We start from the raw sequence: 18818 nt of genomic DNA, 5'->3' as shown, positions 1-18818 counted from the left end.
TAATTCCATTGAAGAACAAGTTGCCGCCGCTCGCCGCCATCATCAGTCACCGTCAGCATGCCTTTTCCGCCCACAACAATGCGCCTTTTGTCGCCTTCGTGATCCCGCGCTCTGGGGGTGCACTTTTCCAACTTCTTAAACGCGCTTTTCTTCAAAATTTCAACCACCAAAAAAATTACGGTTTGATACTCGCGAGTGGTTTTCAAAGGCGTGGATTAACGAACGGTTACTCCGAGTAAAACTCGCCGTAATTAATGGCCTAATTGAAAAGTTGGGCGATTTTTAATAGCCGTAATTTGTCTTCTTCGCACCGACTGCTCATCTTGAAGTTGGAACATTTTTCTTTGCGATGCAGTTGAATGCCGAATAAACTAATAAAACTTTGATTTGTTACGCGGTACGAAGTTTTGCAATAATATGCATCACGGTGTGATTATTTTTATGGAAAAATGTGGGAAGAATTTCAAGAAAGTGCAAGCAAAAGTGCAGGAATGTGGCAAACTCAAGATGAAAAGATGACTGCTACTGCGAAAAGGGACAAAAGTTGTCAAAGCAGCCACTTTACGAGCGATTTATTATGAAATATCGGTGATAATAAATACAAACTTTAAATTGGTTCCAATTGCCATTAAGGAAAAGCCACATTTCTTCTGTGCGACAAGAGATAGAAGATTTATATACATTAAGCAAAAGTCACCGATTAATATTCACACTTTATTTATTTATAACCAAAAGAACAAACAAAACATCTTATGTATCTAAATATGTATATCATATATTTTATATTATGTATAATTTACTAAACATCATATCGATTTGCGTTTGTTTCATTTTTGTCAATATGTATTTAAATGTTTATTACAGCATCAATTATAACTGCATTTTGAATGAGATTCTGATTAAAACGTGTTATCAAGAAAGATGTGTGAGTTATTTTAGATATTAGACACGAGTGCAATGGAAAACTGCGCTTCAAAGATGACTTTCGCGAACTACTCTTGAATAAGTTATCTTATTGCCTCATTATGCTTGAGTTCTCCTTCTTTAGCATCTAGAAAGACCAACTAAATCAACAGGTGATTGTGGGTCGACAAAAGGTGACACCAGATATGTGGACATTTAGATTCAACGCCCAAATTTGTTTGAAATCGTCGGATATTTTTGAGCAATAATCAGTTGAACATCAACGAAGTCCTCGAAGATCTCAATCGACAAACCAATTGGATAAACTTACGCGTTAACAATTTCCATTGACATCGAATCGAAAATAGTCCTAACGTGAGTGTGGCGTACGGTGTGTAACAGTTTAATTCGAAAACGTGTGTTCGACGTGGTCGACTACAGAAAAGGTGCCTGCTGGAATTGATTTTTGGTTGTACGACTCCATCGATATGTAACACGATATGACCGTTTTGCAAGTCTTTACTTTTGGCGCTACAGCGTGCGAATCCGCTAAGCGAATCGCCTAGACAAAGCGCTTGGCATAAATCGCTTAAATGTTCGCACGAATACCAGACACAGACAATGGTCCGGTTCAAAGTTAAAGCTTTTCCTCTCTCGTTTGATCTACTGCTAAATAATTCGCATCGAAGAGAGTCGTAGCGTTAATTCCAAGCATAAAAGCAGCTAACTTGCATAATTTGTAATATTTGCGTGAACATTAATTAATAAACGTTATTGTTACAATATTTTTGCGATCACTTTACTTCATTAAAACGAATGAAAAAATTCAGGTAAAACTGGAGCTACCTATATATGTATGTATGTATGTATGTACGTACTTAAAAAGTTTCACAATCATTAATTTAAGAATTGTAATCAAGTGAAAAAATACCCTGAACTTTTACAATATAAGCTAATTCCTCAATAAAGTCATGAACAACAAATGTTTAATACAAATTTAAAGCTAATAATGCTAAAAACGTTAGAATTTACTCACTGTGTTTGTTTCACATTGCATTTCAAGTTATTCTTTGCCATTTTAAACATTTCTTACTCGGTTTCGTTATCAGTTTGTTACTTTTGTTTCACTTATAATAATAAGACCCTGTTTAGATAAAGGCTATGAATTGATACATTTCTCATACCACAACTTGTTCTGCTTCCTGCAGCTTGTTCTCAGTGATTGTGATTGAATAGAATCTGCTCTGTCGCGTCGTTCATCTTCGACACGAAAAAAATACATTAACATTAATAGTTTTCTGGTTGATCAGGGTTTTATCATGTGGAATTTGTATATAATTTGTTCTCTCGCATCCGCTTTGTTATCTTTGCATTGCATCAGTTTTCTCTTCAACATTTACATATAAGATATATAAAGACTTGATATATCAATATATTGATACTCTTTGTTTGCTTCGATAGAATAATACTTTGTAAAGGTGTAACTTTCAGAAGTATTTGAATATGCGGTTATTAAATGTGGTGGTTGGTGAGTGGTTGAATTGGTAATTCAGTCACAGCATCTCTTAGACGTTTGTTTCATAGATATCTTATGTTTTGTTATTAATCGCCTTTCATTCGACGACGAAATTTAATACAAAAATTGAAAATATATTTTCATTTTTATATATAATATCGTATTTGTTTCTTATATTTTTTTTGTTTCTCTTTTGTTTTGTTTTATTACAACAAACGTATCTCTAATTATTATTCATATTCATATGTAGTATTGAATTATCAAATACATTATCGCTTACATTACAATCTTCGCCTCCAGAAAACGTTGCATTCGAGAACAGTGTTCATTGCTCAAGTTCGTCCGATTGATTGCTGATTTTCGCTCTTGCTTAAAAGTACGCAACATTTAATTTTACTTCTCTCCATTGTGGCGAAAACTACACATAAAAGCAAATGCTTCCTATTCGCGCTGCTTACCAGTTTGAACGTTAACGTTAAAAATTATCAACTTTGGCACAAAATCATCATTTTTTGTAATTTTCAGCGTTTTTTTCTTCTTTGTTTAGTAATCATCAAATTTGTATCACTAAGCGTGACATCCTAGTGTCTATACAATTGTGATAATGATTAAAACACTGACGATTATTTCCGATTTTTAAGTAATTAATGATATTTATAACACAAAGGGATAACAATAGATTGTCCCCATTTATAGTCAAATGTTGAAGATTCGGGTTGCAAAATCTGAATTCATCCGTCTGTCCCTTATTCGCCCCGCTATGATATGATAACAAGATAACTAACTATTATTATAATTATAGTACAATCGAATACGACGTCTACGGTTAAAGTGAGTACAAGGTCCGTTCCCGTTTAACGACCACTAAGCAGGAACTACCTGTACGTGCTTATTTAGCCATGCTGTCGCTAATTAACATCGTTCCGCTAATTGTCTGAATATCAAAATATTGCCCTTTTTGGTACGAACCAAGTTGAGCTATCAGGTGGCGATTTCGTGCTATCCTAACTCGCAACATTCACGATTATCAGACATCTCTTGCAACTGTAGTTATTGCCTTCAATTAATTGTCTTTGAGAATGACCAAACACTTCCATACATAGTAATACCAGTGCAGAAAGTGCATTATTATTGCCTAAGAACGATAACGTCTACACGTAGAATAAGTATTACATCGATACATAAAATTAACGCTAACGTCGTCATAGTTTGTACTTTGATTACAAATTAATGTCTTTTTTATTGTTAACACGCTCGCCCTGCAGACGGCAAGGAAAGCACGAAATGCCCACACGTTTCATATTTATTCATACATTGCAAACTGGCTAAGAATTGAAATGTGTTTTGCACTCGTGGAGTGGAAGAATGGGCGAAAATGCGAAACGCAGGAAGAATGAAAAGTTTGGCACAAAAGTTACTTGATTTTTGGAAGAAATTTCTTGCTGGAATACAACTAATCACTAAATTAAACTTCGTAAATTCATCAAAAATTACTTATTTCAATGTTACTTTGGCAACTTTTCTTGCTTTGTTTGCTCGATTAAAAAAAATCAAATATTTATGTATATACATTATGCACAGCCTAAAATTGCACAAAAAATGCCAACTGTCGCTTACGCGGATGGCAAATCAAACTTGAAACAACAAATAATTCATTCCCACTTCCACTTTCATCAATGTCATGATTAAAACAATGATAAATTCCTAAAGATTTCAATCGTCTTGTCGCCAAACAACGCAAAGCCAGCGTTGTGCCATTTTGTTAATTGTTAGTAATTTTGGTCCATTTTTCATAGTGTAGTAAATAATATCCATTAACAACATTTAATCTTCGTCAAACGTGACATGTATTCATAATTCTTAAATTTCTCTCCTCTCCGCTGCTTAAACAGCTTTAATTTGTAATTTTCAGTGACGGGCTAAGCCCTAACGTTGACTAGAATCGATCAAATTCGGCTCCCTCTGTTCAAAACCTCCTTGCAGCCTCTTTCAGCCAGATGCACAGTTCATATTATAATCGTAGCCTAACAATACTTACAAATAAATAATTCTTATTAAGTACTAATGTAATCACACACGTTTTATTTTAAAATGTACTTGCAGTGAGCCGGTATTCGCACACTGGGCAACATTTCATGATGCCGATTATGATCGTTTTCATTTTCGCAGTATGAAACTTTGTTTCAATGCTTGCACGTTTCGAGAATCATCTCAGTAAATTAATGAATAATAAAGATACTTAACAAATATCTTTGGCTTGTTCCCATTTTGCGTATTTATTTTGTATGTTTCAGCGCTTGTTTGCTTCGTTTCGAGCTATTGAGCTCGCTTCAACAAATATTGTCAATAATTTTAGATTGACTAGACTTGCGTTTCTTTCAAAATTCGGCATTGCTAAGATTCGGCAATCGTCTCAAAAGAAAATGATTGCGTGAACTTTCGTCCAGCGTAATAGATATCCAGAGGGTATTTAGCGGTGGTGATGATTAGTAGATGTGGGGATGACGGTACCAGACGAGCTCTGGAGGCTCGTTGTGGTGCGGCGCGTGCGGATGTATCGGATGTGGTTGCAGATAGTACTGGGGCGGCGGTGGCGGCGGCGACATCGGCGGCAGGAACACGCGCGGCTCCCCGACGGCAACATCCCGTTGACACATCAGTTAATGTATCGGCGCCTTCACGATATGATTCGGCGCGATGTAGTGGTAACCAGGCATGGGCAGACCGGCCGTCTCCATCGATATCCTAAAGCAGACATTCAAAATTAGCATCGAGACAAGTTGACCAATAAACAAAAGCATGCATTGTATGTTCTGCTTCCAAACTTCAATCTTGAACGGGATAGAGACTGCAAAATAGGTAACTTCTGAAAACCACCAAAAACATTGTGTTTTTCATGGTTGATCCAGAGCTTAAAATTTTCATTTTTGGGGGGATTATTATGGAATTGGTTTTGTCTTACCGGGAATTTGCGTTTCCGTTGATGGTTTAAATATATTTTTGATTTGGTTGATGTGATGGTGATGTTGGTCTTGGTTGATAATTTTGGACAGTGTTTTGTAATTTGGTCGAAGGCTTAAGAGTAAAAGCGTCAGATTTGGGAAAAATCACATGGAACGTACGCACGGAAGCCCGCTTTACTATGCCACCTAAATTAAACCAAATACTGTGTGTAGTGTTGTGTGTGAACGTACAGAAAAACAAAGTGCCTTTACACAGATTATTGTAATGTATTTCATAAATTTCATTAATATTTATATTCATTATACATTGACAAATATTAATAATCCAAAGATAAAATAATAAAAAATTGAGCACAAACTAAAACAGGTTTTTTGTAATTAAATATTTCAAACAAAAAAGGCATATCGGTGATTGAGTGTTCGTTGTAAACGACACTACTCATCATCACCAGCGACTGATTTTACAATTAAAACGAAGGAAAGCTAAATAAGCACTCGCTTAAGAAACTAATGAAAACGTTATCAAATCTTTTGTCATGAACGAATCGTTCAAGAGTGTTATTGATATGTTAAAAGTCGAAAACTAGTGCTAGGATGCTGAGACTACAAAATTGATTGAACAAACTCGACTAAGTGCAGTGAAATTACAAATATTATAAAATATTATGGCAAAATCTTGCGCATTACTGTCGTACCTAATGTTTAACGTTATAACTTAACATATTTACTTTTTATCATGTTTATCTTCTCTAACAGTTACACGTAATCAAAAAATAAACTACCCTGCAGCGCATATTCCAATCGTATCTGTTGTTTATATTCACGTCTTCGTTAAGCCGTGTCTTGTCAATCACTTAGCAAAAGCTTTACCTTAACGTTTACCATATTACACAGCATATCATAACTTTTTGGTACTAAACAAATGTCTATAGAATATATTTATCGTACTTATTGTAATAAATTTCGCTTGTGAAGAGCTACTCCTGTTTTAAACGATTCTCTCCCTGCCACTTACAGTCTACTTATTCGTCCCACGGTTTGTAAATTTGGTTGTTTGTCTCCTCGTATTTTTGGTAATTTTTCATAGAAAAAAGCAAAAATTATATAAAAATATCTCTAAATTGGGCGACGACGCTTATCAATGATCCACTCGCCCCCTCCACTGTAATCATTCTCAGCTTTCTAAGACAACTTAAACCTTCCGTTTTGTCTCCGAATAATGCTCGTTATGTACCTAAATTGTTCTGACAATATGTTGTCGTGCTTGTGTCCAGGTGTATAATGTAAGTGAAAACTGTAAAAATAAAACGTAAATTCTAAGCGCGCGCTCCGCTAGCGTATTTTTTTGGTTTTCGGCGGCGGCGGCTTTGCTGTCGTCGGGCATTTAGCGTCGTCCGGAGCAAATCCTCGTTACTCTCGCTACTAATACGGACTGAACTTATTGCGCTCGCTCTTCAATTTGGAATTCTCCGAGGCTCCCCCTGACGAGCTCAGCCGCGGCGCGTAGCCGCTCTTGTGGCTGCGATGCACTCCGGTGGTTTGCACTGGCGGCGAGCCACCAGTCTGCGCGCCGAGCAGCTCGGTGAGTCCGCCGAGCGCGCTCAGGCTGGTCAGCGCGTTGAGGGCGCCCGGCTTCGCCAGCAGCTGGGCGAGAGGAATTGCACTGGCCAGGGGGGAGGCGGATGCTTGGCTGGATGCGCCAGTATTCGGGGAGTTTTGGGCCTCAAGGTTAGCTTTCTGCAGCTCAACACTGTGGAGGAAGGAACAACACATAAAAGGAACAAATGTAATATACGCAATCGTTGATTGTCTTTTTTCTCTCTCCTCTCGCTCGGTTAAAATAAAGCGAAAAAAATCGGTCGGTGCAGTAGAGGAAGTCAAAATTAATACAAACAAACTTGGATTGAATGAAATTTAGTATTAATTGGATCGTGATTTGATTTTGAGGGCACAAATGATGTGTTATTGATTTGTTTGATGTTGAGCAAAATTAGGAAGCCGATGATGCGAGAAGGTGTTTGAACAAGCATCCAGTTTCGGATGGGACACAAAATTATGTCAAGAACACATCAAATGATGTCACTTTCTATATTTGCACTGTTCATGTCATATTTATATTCACACCCTCACCAGTATCCCCTACAAAATATATCTACACCCATCGTCGTGATTCATCATCAAAAATATTAAAACTTAACGAAAAGATTAAAGCAAATAGACGCGTGACTTAAAACTTAAATTCGTTCAAAACTAAACGAAACAGTTATAATTAATATCACAGTATTTATCACGAAGCGGCCACAGAAACACTTCCATTTCGACCGCGATTGGTTTGATGCCGGCTTTTTAGGATTTCGTACGATTATCTAGGTTTCTATATCTCACTTACCTCATGTTGATCAAGTACTGTGCCAGTGCCACACTGTCAGGATTTCCAGAAATGGTAATCGTGCGTTCGGTTACACCACTCTCCCGGTCATCGCAGTTTGAGATGCGAATCATCGCGCCGGAAATTTGTCGTATTTCAGCGATCTTAGTACCACCCTTGCCGATGACACAACCGATCAATTCGTTAGGAACGGTCATCTCGTGTGTCTGCTGGTTGGAGTTCTGTTGATTGCGTGAGTTTGATGTCCGTAACTGTGATCCTGCAAGCGCTGCCAATGCTAAAACCAATAAATTACAAGTTTAGCGAGAATCCTGGTATGCCTAAGCGGAGATTTTATTACCGGCTGGGTTCAAACCTCCGGTGTTTGTGGGTGCCAGACCACCTAGGCCCAAAGCGGCCAAACCTGCGAGTGGATTTTTACCAATACCACTCATCTGCAACAAATTAGCAAATTATACAGACACATCCTTGTGATGTTGTCCAAACTAGAGCATAACTAAACGTTAAACATTGAGATCACAACACACATAGTGGAACACATTCAAATAAAGTTTGAAACAAATTCGCAAAAGTCTGATTTGAATCTTGATTGATATCAAATCGCAACAATAATAATAGAACATTCATCCACTTTAAAATAATCAAAAATAAAAACTTGAATATGTATGTAAATATAAATATTCCTTTAACCCCTCGGCTTATCAGCGGTTGTCGTAATTGGTGCCCTCGAATTAAAATGCAGCTTAAGTTAAACAAGTTGTATCAAGATGGTTGTTCAAAGTCTGGCTTTAAAGAATCATGCACCTTGTTTGAGTCAATGTCAAAGTACAAGCAAATGAAAATTAACATTGTATTCTAGCAGTGAAGAGAGTTAGTTTCAATTAAAATTTACAGTGTTCATTTTAGGCTTGCCAATTTGCCAATAATCTAAAAAGATAAAAAAACCAAAAGGGTCACATGCACATGACGTACTACAAACTGTTTACTTAGGGGTAATCACAATGTTGGAATCGTTTAATTTCTAAACAATACGATTTAATTCAGCTTTGGTTTGTTGGAAGTTGGTGCGCTATTTGTTACATGACAACTACCCTCGACTAGAGCTTGGTTTGATTGGTAGAACCTGGGTCTTGGTTGAGCTGCGTTTTTGTTTATGGGGGGTGGTTGAGAATGGTTTTGAGATGAGAGATTGAGAATAAGAGAGGGCGAGAGGGGTCACCAATACGATCAACTTACATCTGGCATAAGATGCGCGGGCCCTAGGGCGGCCTGCAAGTGTCCGTTCTTGAGCGGCTCGAGCGGCATCAATGGCGCTACGGCGCCGGCGAGCGGATGGCCGAGGGGCAAGGGCGGAAACGCGCTACTTACGTCTGTGTGCGCCGGCACGGCGTAGTTGCCCTGGATGGTGTACGCCTGACCGCCGGCAAGGATCACTGGCCCACCGACTTGCGGCTTCGGGCGATAGGGGATCGTGGCACCTTTTGGTGGCGACTACAAAGAGCATATCATCAATATTTATAATCTATACATGTACAACAATAAACACTTACCTCAAGCATCACGTTGCAAATGTGATAGATGCACTGAGTGATAGCCTCACCGGTGCCGGAAATGGTGACAGCGCGCTCGGTAGAGTTGGGCAGCATATCGGACGCTACCTGAATAGAGACACCAGTGACCTCACGGATCTCCTTAATCTTGGAGCCGCCCTTGCCGATTAACGAACCACACTGACTTGCGGGGACAATTAGACGCAGGGTGATTGGTGGTCGCGGTACACCACCGCCGCTGCTAACGCTCCCAGTGCCGGAATTCAGGTCTTGAAATTGGGAGCACCACTGTTCCATAACAAACAAATATTAGTACATAAGATAATTTAATAATTTAAAACTCGACTTACCTCTTCAAACTTTTTGCAGATGAGTGTGAATGCTTTGAAAATTGCATTTGTGGAGCCGGTGACTGTGACAATGCGCTCAGGACATGAACCATCAGATATGTTGATTTTCGCTCCAGACTAAAACGTTTTATTAGTAACGAGATATTGCAATTTATGAAAATCAATGAAACTTACTTCTTCTCGGAATCGTTTGACAATTTCACCTTTTTTACCAATAATACTTCCCACTTCCTGAAATTTAAAAAATACCGTAAGTCAACACACTCTTATCAGTGAAGCAATCATATGCAGAATGAAAAGGAAAATTACCATTTCAAAATTAACAAACTCAATAAAATGTAATTAGCTTTGTGTCTCAAAGCCTTGATTAATTGATATAAATAGATGATTGACCTGACCTGCTGCATCCTTTGCTCAAACAACTCACGGAAGAAAAGGAGATAGAGAAACTAAGACTAATTATAACTGTTGGCATGTAATACCACTGAACATTGCTAAGGATTCAGTGCATACAACTGCAATCTAAGTCTTCTTGCCAGCATAAGAAAGTAAAAAAATCAATATGCATATTTCTTTTTATCTAGCAGTCAGACAAAATGAATATAAGGGAACCTGACAACTAATCCATTCAAATGAAATCACAATAATCACTATTGAATGTTGAGCATATTAAATGTCTAAAAATATTTCATGTAGATTTTAGATTCACAGGAAAACACACAGGAAAAGTGTTGACTAATTAGTTCCTACTGTGACAATTTCAATTCCCAAATAAAATCTAGTGAGCATAAATAGGTGTAGCTCCTCATGGGATATATATATAACTATCAGTTACATTCTGACCTGCAGCATAGCAAGTAAGACTCACCTTTCCCTGCATAATAAGCCGGATTGTGAGTGTGACATTAGGATCATCGCTCATCTTGCTTTCCATATCCATGTTTACTGATTAGTTGAACTGATGAAAGAGATGAAGTGGTCTGGTTGTATTTTGGTTACTGTGGATTTGAAGCAGTTGGGTTCAGATCTGCAACACACAAGACAAGGGAATGAATGAATGCTCTAAAAAGCAATCTCATGCAACAAAACAAATGAATCACTATGATTCAGTAAATGTTAGCAAAACATGTGAAGCTTGCAATAGCAACAAACTCTATAGAAACAGTTTGCGAGCGTGCATAGTACTTAATTCATAGGTCAACGTGCTTGGAGCGCAGCGACGTGATTGTGATTGCTGCTTTGCACATTTTCAACAAAGCGTTGTACTATCGCCCTCACCGCCAACCGCGACTGTAACGATTGCAACCGCTTTTCACACATTTCAGACGTTAATAAATAGCGATGCACGCTTTACTTACGTGGGGGGGTGGTCCAGGTGTAAAAATAAAACAAAATAGCAAACGGACGCTACCTTAGCAATGCCGAATGTGTGCACGTGCTTGCCGCATTTGACAATGCCGTGGCCTGCTCGCGTTCTCAGAGCATCGACCAAGCGTCGCGCGCTTCACCGGCGGCCATTACGTGCGCGCGAGTTGCGCGAGGCGCACTATTTTTGCCCCATTGCGGAGGCAACCCAACATACACCTGCCCGCACAACTTTTATCAACGTATTCAAATTTTATTTGTTATTTAATAATCTAATATCAAACACACCGCAAACATGATATCTTGTTATCAATTAAATAATAGTTTATCATAAAATACTAGTTAATCCAAAACAGTTTTACTTATTTACAATGTTATTTTTTTAAACTGAATACCTATTGTTTTAAGGTCACCTTAAAAACACCAATGCGCAATTATTTCACCCCACAATAAAGCTATTTAAATAAACCAGCAATTGTTTGTTTATGAGTAGTATTTAAGTTTATATGAATGAAAAACAATAGGTGCATTATATTATAATCCCGTTGGTGTGAACCGTCGATAGCATTTATCCCCGCATACGTTCACAAGTTTCCAGCACATTTTCCAGGACTCAACGTGCGCTTGGAGCACGCCGGGCGCGAGGATAATTGGTAAATCTAATTATACTCACTTGGCTGCACGGCGAAGTGTCGCGTGCCACTGGAGTGAGCACCGAACGTTAAACAAGCAAACAAATACCAAACAAAAAGCGGGCGAAAACTCATCGATTGGGTGACAATTTGACTTCAATTTCAAGAATCCGATTAGCCACCCGTTCACCCGTACCGCGCATCAAACTGCTGAGCGCCGTGTTAAACATTTCGGATTTGACCGTGCGCAAACATTGTTTATCTTGTTCGCGAATGCGTTTAATGATGTGCTATCGGATGTAAGAGCTCGTGCGAAAAGCCGGAAAAGCGTCGGAAATCGAATTGCGTCCGGTTTACGAACACTACGTTGCAGAAAGAGCATTCGTGCGCATGTGAAATGTTTACAAAGTCATTACATTACATGAGTCTAACAACATCAGCTACAACTGGTGCTTTGGAAAATCAACAACACACTAATTTGTTTATAACTGTGTGGCTAACAATGGCAATTAAATATTATTCATGTCAAATTGAAAGCAAATATTAAATGTATATTCAGAAACATGTAAAGAAAGTTGGTGGTTACTGTTGTAATACCATTATAAAACAATTTCGAGGAATAATTTTCCAATCTAGAATGTGTCGATTTTATGAATATGATTCACTATTTTGTTTAAAAGAAATAAGAAATGTTAATAATGCCATTTGGCGCCATCTCGGAATCAATGATGTAACTACAACTATGATTGAATATCTTGCATTCTTTATTTAACACCCTTTAAACAACAACTTTCAATATTTCAATTATTATTCTGCTATTCAAGGCTGTGTCATATCCAACAAATAATAATAGATCATGAAAATTTGTCATGTTGTTCTTGAGTTATAAGTGCTGTAACTAATCCAACATGGTTTATATATAGCCAAAATAACTTGTAAACCTCAAATACTCTCTGGTGAGTAGCAGGAGACATACGCTGCCATAACCTCTCACTGGACAGCAGCAACCAGAGAGGATTCAATTTAATTTTTGAAAGGACATTTACGATGGATGTAAATCGTGCCGACGATGGAATTGATTGAAAACGCGTCCCTTGTCCCCGTCCCACAATGCTTCATTGTCACTCTGTGCAGCGCACGGACCGCTTCGCACGAGCACCCCTCGGATAAATATAGTATTTAATAGAAACTACACCTATTGAAATATCGATATCAACGATGAGTGGTTGTTAGGCGATGCTACCTATGCGCGACCGAAGCATTGGAAGCGTATGCCAGCCAGCCCGTTGTCGAGCGGGGGCGTTATGCAATTAAATTGAAAATTAAATCGGGGGCGCTGCTCGCTCGTCCATTACTCGGTTTTGCATCTACTATATGTTACCGTAGTTTAATCTACGCACAATAATGCAATATATTTGCTAAATATCATTCAATATAATTCAAGCAATGTTTGATTTAGATTTTGAGTGAAACGTTTCAATTTAAGATAGCCAAAGTCCATTTATATTAATTTTTTTTCTTTGTGGTTGTTTTATCGTTTATGCTGTGTCTGCTGACACAGGCGTGTACCTCCTGCTGGTCCAGAATGTCCTGCGGCCGCGTTTGCAGGCGGGACATAAGTGCTTCACATTTTTCACCGCGGCGACCAACTGGAACCACTTCGCTCGCTGAAAAACGCAAAAATGCTGAAAAAACCGCGCGTGCTGATCGTTTTTCAATGCGGCGCACATGCACGTAACGTGATTTCCTTCTTTTTCTACTCCTGCGGGGTCAAAAAAATGAACACAGGCAGTGCCTACACACGCGCTGTACGAAAATTGAAAATAAAGCAGTGGATAACGACATTTATTTACCATTTAGTAACCAAAAGCACTGTTTTAATCTGTGCGAGATTTAACAATTAATGAGAAATAATGCTTTGAAATTGTGTGACACTATCAACATTATTTTCATTGACATCTTCCCTATACTCTCGTTTCAATTACTTCGTATTCATTTTGCGACGCCTCAATGGGAATAAGAAAATAGGAATCAAAGTGGCGTAGGACTTCGAACAACATTATTCGACTAGCAAGACGTTTTTTTCATCTACTCTCTTGGTGCGACTCGAGAAGCTTCTCGAAGATCTGTTATTCCCTTGTTCGCATTTTCATTCTTATTTGAGCGCTCGAGTATTCGTCTCAATCTCTCGGCGATCTTGCACCCCACTGGGGAAAAGCCTACAATCCTGATATAAACGCTTCCATTTCAGCCATTTCACCAGTTCACCCATCTCTAGTGAATTCTACGTTTCTACTGTCGATTGCGAAATCATCTGCCGTGTAACTAAACACGATACCATGTGTTCACAATTAAAAGTTTTCATTGTTACAAGTTTAAATAATTTTTTAATTAAATATTTACACTTTAAGTTATAATTACAAAAAAATTCTAAATTTTGTAAAGATATTCCTCTTATTTGTTTAATATTGTTTCTTTTTTTGTATAAAAAAGTATTTTTTGACATTCTGTACGTTTAAGAACCATGTCAATACATTTTCTTTTCGTTCGATTTTTCCTGGTTTTGCTAGAGATGTTTTTAGCCTCTAATGCGACAGCAAATCGGACAACGTAAACGGTAAGCCTCGCGAAGAGAGCCCGAACGACAGATTCAGTCTTTTGTCGTTCCGCCACGCGCACGCGGATGCCAAAAATTGTTATTTGGATTCAATTTTCGACGGCGCGATGGCGATCTTCTCTTTGAAAGCCGGCTCAATGCCTCCCGTCCTATACAAACATAGCCGAAAGAGGAAGAATATCTTGCTCAGATCGAAAGGACAAGTCAAACGGACAGGGAAGAGGCGCAGAGATTGCGAACTTCACAACGATTACACCAATGCCAAAAGTATACCAAAAAAGCAACAAGATACCTTCTATATACACAATTTATTTAATTGATCTTAAATACAAAGAGTAAAGAAGAATCTAATAAAATCGTTACTCGTTACGGTAATTTAATTTAATTAAATTGCGGAACGTACGAGGCAAGCAAAAGCGGAGTAACATTATCACAAAATGCGAAAACAGCAAACGTGATACACGAAACACGAAACTCGAAGCGGCATCAAGTAATTCATATTTTATACTTGATATTCGAGCAAAAGCATCGCGTGCGATGCGCAAGGATTCCTCCCTTTTGTTCAGTCTGCTCGCAATGGAACATCCCCGAAGCAGAGCAACGCTGTTTTTCGTTTATCGCCCTGCTTTAGAGGCAGATGATTAAAAATTAATTAATTAAAAAAATGAGTTTCTGCTTTCTCTCGTCTGTTTTATTCAGTAGCCTTTGAAAGAAAAGTGTAGCAGAATTAATTTTTGATTTCTTTTACAAATTTGATTAATTAAAAGTTAATTCGTAATTATCTTGATTACGGCAATAAGAAAATCAATGCAATTTTATTTTTATTTTATATTTTTACGTGCTTTTTGTAAGAATTTATAAAAATTGTTCACGTTGCAAGTTGGAACGAAAGCGAAGGACATTAGCACTAAGGCCAGGTGCTAATTTAATCTTCGTTTGTTTCCGCGCTTGATACCACACCTTGCGGATTTTTTCGGCGTGCGTTGCTTTCTTATTTCGGAGAAGATTTCGTATTTTTTCCAACGTTGTGCTTTTCGTATTTAGCGAGGTTTAAGTAAACCGTTTAGGGCATAATTGCTCCAAGAAGCTGGGTGGACGCGGCCTCCGAACCGTTTAAGATTTTCATTTTTCAAGCCCGCAACCGACGCAATAAGGAAGAATAACGAGGAAAAAATGTGAAACGCCGTGCAAACGGAAGGGAATTTTTTAATTTACGAGGCGCGGAATTTAGTGGGGTGCCGTTTGGCTTTATGAGAACGCCACAACGTTGTTAAACTTACAATTTTCTTAAGAAAATTCTATTTTCCTGGTATGACTACTAAAGACGGATTATGTATTTTTAGTTAAAGTTATATAAATGCCACCTACACGTATTCATATAATTTCAAATAAATCTTCTATTTTTTGCTTTGGTAAAAGGAGTAACTTAACAATTTAACGCTAAATCTCCATCCCAATTGCTTCCTGAGACACCTTCCTTAAACAACCTTGAAGGTCTCGCATCCGCCTGATCTTCGGCATTGTTGACTGTTGACGCAATCTGCATATTAGATAACTTTCTGGGTCCTCGCCCAGGTTTCACTTTCCCCAATTGTCCCTGTTCGTTCCACGCGAAAAGGGAAGATTGACTACCAATCTCAACGTCTGAAGCATTCAGGTGGAAATTACGCGACGTTCGCATGCGTAACTCGCGTTAATTCATGACTTTCACATGAGTTACCTACACAGCATCACTTTATCTGTTAAATCTTCACATTCCTCGCTAAAAGATCCTTTTAAATTTAAATTATTTGCGAAACTTTTTTTTGACGCCGTTCCAAGACAATTTACATAGTAAACTTTGTGCTATTTCAACTTTCCACGCAATTTCCCTGCGAAAAGGACATTTCAAGATGGATGACGGCGTCACCTCGAAATGTGCGCACATATCAAAATGTTCGTTACTGTGTTATAGGGCATAGCGACATTTGGAAATGTTTATTTTGATTCGTTCTGACATAGCGCCCTGCGCGACGCAAATAAGGATATCAGGCATGTATGAAGAAATATTGTTGTTTGTCGAGCAAACTGTTTGGTTGTGTTGTTCCGGAACGCTTTTTCGGCGCCCGACTGGAAAATGGCAGAGAGGCGGGCGGCATCGATTGTAATAAAATATTCATACGTAATGTAACGCAGCACGGCAACGAGAGCATGAGAAATATTCTTGTATTTCAGCTGCACTTTGTATTTTCAGTATATAAATGCGGGCACAGGTAAAGAGAAAGAGAAATGTTTATATGGCGCAATGCTATACTGCTATCGTCTTTATTTGTTTCGGTTATTCACTTTGAATTTTATTTCAGAATTTTGTTGTTTTCTACTTTGTTATTGAAATTTTATATACACTCACACATACAAAATTACTTATTATTGTGATGTAAACATTTTGTGTGTTTCTAAATTAGATACATCACAAACTGTTTATTTCTGCCACCAAAACACTTTTTTCATACTTTGTGAATGGAAAATAACATGTCACATCAAATATTGCTTTAGATTCTTCAAGAAATGTCATTTGTGTACATTTTTTAGTCTTAACTCATTACATATATTTTTATTTCCCAACAATTAGATTATTTATTATTAATATGTTTTGAATATTATGAAAATTGTCAAAAATTATTCGCCAAATTTATTTTAAACCAATTTATTAAAGCGCTTAATTGAAAAAGGCAAATTAAATGGGTTTTGTCCAATACATGATCAAATATCATCGAAACAAGCATCATATTAATGTATATTAAAAATTAAATTTATGGAACTATCAATTTATTATTGGAGCATACATTCAATGACGAGCACATTTTAATTATGTAATTCGTTTGGGCGCCCGCCAACAGCAAAACTATCGAAGCCTAAATACCGAAAAGTTGCGCAAATGGAAATTAATTTTAATTTAAAGCAAAAAAGTTAATTTGCATATGGTTTTTGCTGTCAATGCAATATCAGGTTAAACAAATAAAAATAATTGCGAAAATATTAATGGTATTGATATAGTTGATGTTTATAAATGAAATGTATAATTCATGCAAGTATTGCAGATACTGATCATCAAAATTGTCAATAAATAAATATATTTGATTAAACTTAGTTACATTTTAGATTAGCTTTTTGAGGTGACTATGTGATTAGCCAAATTGAAAGATGATTACCCACGCAGTGCGCATTATGAACGATTAACAATTCATTAAAATGCGCGGAACGCGCTTTGCATTCGATTATTCGTGATTAATCTATGGATTATTGCAGTTGGGAATATGTAGATGAAATGATTAATATGTCTATGAAATTGCAGAGTTACAGGCAGCGGACTAAAAGCGGAAGGATTTGAGCTCAACACCTACGAATTACATCACTACGAGTATATTCACAAAAAATAAACTGCACGTTTCGGCGGTTTTCATTTGTGGCGTTTTATTCTGGAGAACCTGCACGAGTCTCAATGTGCAACAACGAGATTGCATGCGCGTGCATCTATCAAGAAGGAGTGTGGATAAAGCAGAGACGAAGGCTTTAATATTCCGGCGGCGAGGCGATAAATCCACGTGTAAATGAACGAAATTGAATTTTAAAGCGCGCGGAAAAGAGGATTTACCTATGAATAAAATTCATAATCTCCCGAATGAATTACTAAGTGCAAGAATGTGAAAACCTCTAAAATATAAAATGAATTATTTGAAAACATTCGGACCAAATTTAGTAATATTAATATTTCGTTCTAAAACTAGGATTACAATGTAAATTACGATCATCATTATTTTATGCCAGTAGTCGTTTGAATGGAAATGTTCGGTTGGCATGACCATTACAACATGCACATGTAGGATAATCAAGACGGAGAAATCTCCGAAACGGCGAAATGCGAAAACTATTACGAGGTTAATTAGCAATTAACTAGGGAGGCTGGCGTCGGCAGCGTGGCGGAGACTCGGGCAGCAGCTGGCGCTGAATTTTATAATTGAATCTAACGTCCATTAGACTGATTTAATGGCGATGTGCAGGACTCACGTACGCGTGCTACCGCACAAGTTTATGAGCGATGTGAAACACTACATGAAACTAAACCCAACTACGACTCTATCGTTATAAATATCGAGTTGAAATTCTATCTGGTTTTTTTCTATTGTGATTCTTGTTGAAACAAAGAGAGGGATGTCGAGGAAGAGAAACGAGGCGTCAATCATTTGTCAAGTTTGGGAGAGTTCCGCGTTTATTATTTATAACGTAAAACTGGCACTAAGCAGGAGCGGAACGCCCGCAGGATAATTCGTAATGAGAACGCCTAACCGGGGGTGGCGCGTCGTGACGAGTACACGTCGGATGAATGTTTAATGCGCTGCCGGTAACTTTGAAAGTGTATTAATTTTGACACGTTTCAAATGAAATTTAAACAATTTTCAAAGCCAAACTTTTTACTGCCGAAAATTTCGAGCTAAATTTTACTAATTGATTAGTTTTTTTTGCGAAAATTTACTATTTGAATATTGCAAACGG

General features: G+C 37.8%; 1 protein-coding gene across 7 annotated transcripts in view; it reads right to left on the bottom strand.

Annotated features, from left to right (window-relative positions):
- Positions 1-700: 700 nt before the first annotated feature.
- Positions 701-18818, bottom strand: part of LOC135790230 (poly(rC)-binding protein 3-like) — a 49677-nt gene continuing 31559 nt past the window's right edge. For 2 of the 7 annotated variants that reach the window (XM_065300323.1, XM_065300327.1), the window contains exons 2-9: positions 10540-10698; positions 9846-9902; positions 9672-9788; positions 9322-9609; positions 9008-9262; positions 8112-8205; positions 7772-8048; positions 5630-7132 (exon numbers count right to left, since the gene is read on the bottom strand). In XM_065300323.1, the coding sequence (XP_065156395.1) occupies positions 6805-7132; positions 7772-8048; positions 8112-8205; positions 9008-9262; positions 9322-9609; positions 9672-9788; positions 9846-9902; positions 10540-10611 (1488 nt within the window). In that variant the 5' untranslated portion in view covers positions 10612-10698 and the 3' untranslated portion in view covers positions 5630-6804. Of the gene's footprint in view, positions 5165-5629; positions 7133-7771; positions 8049-8111; positions 8206-9007; positions 9263-9321; positions 9610-9671; positions 9789-9845; positions 9903-10539; positions 10699-10856; positions 10972-11029; positions 11189-18818 lie in introns of those variants that run through there. The other 5 variants (XM_065300329.1, XM_065300322.1, XM_065300328.1 and 2 more) reach the window with 5 other exon arrangements.

This window comes from Atheta coriaria, unplaced genomic scaffold (genome assembly GCF_025399875.1).
Source record: "Atheta coriaria isolate IRGN ID8LTWV9N9 unplaced genomic scaffold, Caltech_Dcor_3.1 hic_scaffold_4_pilon, whole genome shotgun sequence".
NCBI classification, from domain to species: domain Eukaryota; kingdom Metazoa; phylum Arthropoda; class Insecta; order Coleoptera; family Staphylinidae; genus Dalotia; species Dalotia coriaria.
The sequence above is the reverse complement of the archived record's forward strand: the minus strand, read 5'-3'. Positions and strand labels throughout refer to the sequence as shown.